The sequence below is a fragment of the Austrofundulus limnaeus genome, unplaced genomic scaffold (genome assembly GCF_001266775.1).
Source record: "Austrofundulus limnaeus strain Quisiro unplaced genomic scaffold, Austrofundulus_limnaeus-1.0 Scaffold123, whole genome shotgun sequence".
Classification (NCBI taxonomy): Eukaryota; Metazoa; Chordata; class Actinopteri; order Cyprinodontiformes; family Rivulidae; genus Austrofundulus; species Austrofundulus limnaeus.
In genome coordinates this window covers 1,477,101-1,483,006 of record NW_013952525.1, presented here as the reverse complement: position 1 = coordinate 1,483,006, position 5,906 = coordinate 1,477,101, and the positions used below count along the sequence as shown (strand labels likewise).

At 39.8% G+C, this 5,906-nt stretch overlaps 1 protein-coding gene across 3 annotated transcripts in view; it reads right to left on the bottom strand.

The window, feature by feature from the left end:
- srfb (serum response factor b) overlaps window positions 1-5,906 on the bottom strand; it is a 35,890-nt gene that overhangs the window by 25,029 nt on the left and 4,955 nt on the right. For all 3 annotated transcript variants that reach the window (XM_014015161.1, XM_014015163.1, XM_014015162.1), the window contains exon 2: window positions 2,239-2,505. In XM_014015161.1, coding sequence (XP_013870615.1) covers window positions 2,239-2,505 — 267 coding nt within the window. The remainder of the gene's footprint in view (window positions 1-2,238; window positions 2,506-5,906) is intronic.

The window sequence follows — 5,906 nt, the reverse complement described above, 5'->3', positions numbered from 1 at the left end:
GTTCGAGAGAGTGGGGGTGAAATCACAGGACTCCAAAGACAGCTGCAGCTTATAAGGAATGTGAGGGCCTCAGCCAAGAGTGCAGGCAGGGAAACCATACCATATATGGCAACAGAGGCAGAATCTCATTTTTATCAATGAGCAAAGCGCCGCTTCAGAGCTGGATTAACGCGCAAAGGTTGGCCTGCCATCCCTGACAGAGTTAACGTACGGGTTAGCTAGCGCTCCCAAAAAAAAAAAAAAAAAAAAAAAAAACAGCACGTGAGCGAATAGGTCATCGAGAGCATCCCGTCTTCAAAGGAGCCGGCTCGAGCTGCGTAAACACGGGAGGAAATCTGTGTTTGCAGCACACGATGGAGCGTTTAAGCGCCGAAGTTTTAGAGAATTATCAGAACTCGTTTGATCAGCTCAGACACCTTAGATCAGTGGTTCCCAAACGTTTRGGCTTTTGACCCACAAAACACCAGCAGCAGAGACCTGTGCCCCCAGCTGTTGTCAGCTGATAAACACATTTTCACGRCAAATCAACAACAGCATAGTAGRATTATTTATTACGCTATTTTTGTCKATTTTAAGTAAACTAATCTTATTATTTTGTAAAAACAAAAGGAATTTAATGATCTTAGTTGTCATTTTTTTGTGTCAAAAAATATTTTCAGGACTAAACCTTGATGTTTCAGGACCCCACTGTGGGTCCCAACCCCAACTTTGGGAACCACTGCCTTAGATCACTCTTTGGTGATCTGCTGTTTGCAGAAACAAAAASTGAGGGACAATCTGTAAGTGGGCTGGTACACAATMAAGGGCCAATTAATTTGAATTTTTGCAATGTTTTCGCCTGATGTGCTGATTTACTGATCAAGGCTATGTTTACACTGTAGGCAACGGGGAACCAAATATGATTTTTTATGACAATCTAATGTCACAAATGCTATGTGGTGTCAAGTTAGCTTTGCTGTTTGTGTAGGGTCCAACACAATACATCGACTGAACACCATCATCATCATCATCATCATGGTCCTGTGATGTAGGAGGCTAATTAAATCATTTTATCTAGAGACTAAACCACTAAACCATGTCACTGATCGGCTACTACAGCTTTTATTTTGACAGATTGTTTCGTGTCAAAACAGCTCAAATTTTTTTTATTTTGTGGTAAAAGTTCTAGGACAATAACGTCACGTTTTTTGGAGAAGTGTCCAAAGTGAATTCACAGCTGTGGAGGAAGACGACGAATCTAGATGAGAACGAGGAAGACGAGCAAACTGGCAGAGAACTGGAGGTAAAACCTGGTTAGCGTGAACGCTAACATTAAAAGAAACAAACTGAGATGGACACAAGCCGTGTTTCCATCAACYRTTTTTATACGCATTTTGAAGTATCGCTTTWGAAAAGGTGGATGGAAACGGCAAAATTCACAAAAACTTCCTGAATTTCTGTGAGTTTGACTTTACTTCCTGTTTACTACAGCCATGCGTAACGTCAACATCTGACGTAACACATCTGATGCGCATTTTCTTTTTTTTAGACATTTAAAAAATTTGCTTAAATTTCACATTAGTTGGATAGAAACACGGCTACAGAGGCAACACGTRAGGAAGTGCAACAATTCACATTCGCAGATGATACAGTGATGTACGCAGGTCCCAACAATAGATAGATATACTATCTATAGAACAATATACTGTAGAAAATAYCTATTTCTTCATATCACAGGGTTAGAAGATTTTTTACAGTATTGCGCAGCCCTACTTAATAACATCTTTCATGGTTTTATTTCTTTTTTTGGAGCAAAAATATACAATCTGAGGACATCCAGGCTCTGTTTCTGAATCTTCTTTGTGAAAATCAGATYGCTTCGTGTCCAAATCCAAACATAAACAAAGGTGCTAACACAGGCCAGACCTGCAGTGATTTATCTTCAGGAGCTCAGAAAGTTAACGTGTGGAACATTTCTTTCACTGAAACAGGATAATGCTTCACATTTGATCCGATTTTTTCAGTTAGTCTTTGTAACAGACTTTTAGATGCTTTAAAAACAGTTTAATGGTGAAAACYAGCTCACTACAGCCAGAAAAGCATAAACCTTTTGTTTATAACAGGATTTTTTTCCACCACAGCTGTGTGGAGGTCTGATTTGCACAAAGAAACAGAACTGCCGTCATTCCTTTAAGGATTTCTAAACCTGTAACTTTATTTTGAAAGGACGAGTGAGCGTCAACCACTTCCTGTCCTCACCTTGGTGTCGCCCATGCTCTCGGACTCGGACACCTGGTAGGTGAGATCCGTTTCCTCGAAGCCCGTGGCGCTCATGCGCTGGTCCATGGAGGGGTCGGTGCGGGGCGGCGAGTCCGGCGAGTTCAGGCACGTTTGGATCAGAGCTTTGCCCGTTTCGCTCGTGATCATGGGCTGGAGTTTGCGGGTGGCGAAGGTGTAAACGTGGCCCGTCTCGCTGGCGACCAGCAGCAGGACCTGGGTTCCCGTCAGCGTGGAGAGCTCGTAGGCCTGGGAAGAGAAAAGACAGCTTTCCTTGAAGCGTTGCCGAGTTTTAGATGAACATCGAATTAATATTTCCTGAAAGTTTTATTAAAATCTGTCCAGTGGTTCATGAGATATTTTGCTAACAGACGAACAGGACTGACTCCACCAGCTAAAGTTCAAGGCGATGAAATTCACTGATGAGAGTAACTTAGTGTTGTAAAAATGTTTCAGCTATTAACACAACAGATRGTAGCTAAATGTCTGTTCAGCTAGGACTGTCATTTCTGCAACTTTTTGAGATATTTAGCTTTTTCTGCTTTTTTTTCCCTCAGAAAATGAATGGAGCCGTCTTCACCATCRTTAAAATCCTTCAAAAATGTTTACAAATCTTTACTGCACTATTTAACTTTTGTTCTGCTTCTTTCAACTATGTGCTGATTTCAGCCTCCTTCAGCTGATATTTAGCATTTTTCTGCTTTTTACTTTGTCATTCTGACATTTTATGCTATTCTTCTGCTAATTTCAACCTTTTGTGCTTCTTTCTGCCATTTTAGGCTTTTTATGATCCTTTCGGCTATTTTCTGAACCTTTAGCTACTTTTTAGTTTGAGTTTCATTCAGCTTCTTCCTGCTCAGTTCAGTTTTTGTGCAATTTATATATCAAAACGATCAACTCTAGAACAATTTGGCTTTGACTTTTGGTATTTCAGCAGTTTATACTTTTAGATATTAAGCTTTTTCTGTCATTTTATTCTCATTAAAAATGAATGGAGTCATTTTCAGCTGCCTTAAAATGTTCATAAATCTGTACTGAGCTTTTTATTTTTTGTTCTGGTTTTACTTTAACTATGTTGTGCCAGTTTCAGCTTCCTTCAGCATTTAGCTAATTTTAGCTTTTTTTATGTTTATTTTTTAAGCTAAAATTTGCTAAATGCTCATTTCAGCTATTCTGCTAATTGACTTTTTTCAGCTTCTGTTAATTCAAGCTTCCTTTAGATGTTTGCTTAAYCTTAAGCTACTTTAGCCATTTTCAGATAATTTTGGCTGTTTTTAGCTAAATTCTACTTTTTGTGAGAATTTCAGCTACTCACTGCTTAATTCAGCAAATGTGCTTTTTCCTGTTTGTGCTGGATATTTTTCCAGTTAATTTTTAGCTGTTTATTTTCAGCTTTTTACAGCTATTTTACAACACACTGCCACATTTTTGTACATTTTTTTATGCTTCAGCATTAAGCTTCGCACAAAGTTTCATTTAAAACGCGTCCAGTGTTGGAGACATTTTGCTAACACACAGTGTCATTGTCAACCAGTTGCTAGTAAGATGTTGAGCCGTGTCTTTAGCACTCAGTCTATGTTGGGGGGATAACTCTAGARGACTACCACACCTAATTTTAGCTCCTTTTCTGCAAAACCAACTGAGTTTTAGCTGTTTTTTTTCAGCTACATGACGTCCTACACTAACAGAGCTAAAATAGACGAGATAAGATTCCCAGAACAGAGCGATCGAGGCGACGGCTCAAGAATCGGTCWCTCCTAACGCAGCAGGCAGACACTCCAAACTTCCTGTCAGGATTCAAAACCCGACTCCGTCCAGCAACACTTAAAAACATCCAGAACTCCCGATGAAGCTTTGTTATCTAAGTGAGTCATCGGCGACGTGGAGCTCGGTTCTGGTGCCGGTACCGTGGCCTCGGCTCAGACGGCGCTCGCTGACAGATGAATCACATTCAAATTAAAAGCAGAGATAAAAACCACGTTTGCTTCTTCAGCTGCCTCATCGCAGGTTCAGGCCTCGCCGGCTGGCAGCTCTGTGTTCGGCTCGTCGCAGCCGAAGGCTATATTAAAAACRACACAGAGGGGACCAGGACCCCGAAACTACCTGACCCCTTAAAGTCCTGCTTTCACTCGGAGTCCAGGCTCAGTTTATTAGCCGTGTGCAGCTCTTCAGCTCTCCGGGGGTCTCCAACAACACAACCTCGTGTCTGGCCAACGTCCAAACAGGACTAATTTGTCAACCTGCGAGTGTTTATGTGGCCACAGAAACCAGACCTCTGCAGGGCTGCAGGAGGCTCTGAGCTGCTGRGTCTGAATTTTACTGATTCTAAAGCTGCTCACTTTATTTACAAAAGACTTTGTCATTTTTACACMTCTGGTTGCTCTCCGCACTAAAGTAGAATGCATTGGACGGGCTAACCACAACACAAATTATGCTAGAAATGTGGGAACTCCTGCCGCCATCTTGGAAGGTGCTACAGATCTGAAGGACAAAAAATAAAATGAACCAAGAAGCCCAGTGGTTTGCTAATAATTATAATTATAGGAACCTGAATTTACAGCAGTTAGTGCTTGGTAATGTTAACACCACAATTCAGTTAGATATTTAAATGCTTTAATGTTGATTTCAAAATAAAAGCACACAAATAATTCAGCAGAGCCTCTGTGGATACTTTTAAATATTTATTTTCTTGCCCAAATAAACAAATGYTTTACATCAGGGCAATTCAACTAAACTGCTCCGGGGGCCACCAACTGAGGGGCCGAACATCCAGCAGTTAAATTCATTATGTAAARAAACCAAGTATTACAAAGATCTGTTACCTTTGAAATAGTTTATTTTGCTGCATTTAATCATGAATACAACATAGAGAACCCTAAAATAAAAGTAGTGATYATAAAARAAAAACACAAACAACACATTCTGCCTCCTATTTAACACAAGTATTATTTTGACATCTGTGACTTGCCCATTTTTAAACCGATTTTATTTTCACTTTGGTAGTTTTATCTTCAACTGCTTGTAGTTTTAACTGTCTTGGGTGTCCATGGAAATGGTTTTTACCAACTTCTAGACACGATTCTGATGTTTCTGTAGAMACCAGACATGTCTAGATTTAACTAAAATAACTTATAGTAATTAAAGTTGAAAACCAGAGGTTTGGGCTTAAGAGATGAATGAACCAATTGGTGGGCCGAACTTTGGTCACCTGCGGGCCAGATGTGGCCCACGGGCCACCAGTTGAATAGCCCTGATTTACAGTAACATTTTTGAGAAATAAAATATCAGAATATAAAGCAGTAATGTGTGGTTTTGACAGGAGGAGCACTTAGTAAGAAGATGACACCAATTACAGTGTTAGTTCTACACTTGTCTGTAAGAAGGAATTATTCATTTTAATTAATTTTAATGTTTTAAATATACATATTTTCTTTTTTTYTTTAGTACTTTGTGAACATATTTCATGAATGTACGAAGTCCCAATGACTCTACGTCATTTTGTGTTTGTTTACAAACAGCTGAGAGACAAAAACCAGTTCTTCTTTAGACGTATAAAAAACAAGTCAGACTGAAAGTTCTCCATCTGAACCTGAGGTAGGAACTCATTCTACACACACACACACACACACACACACACACACACACACACA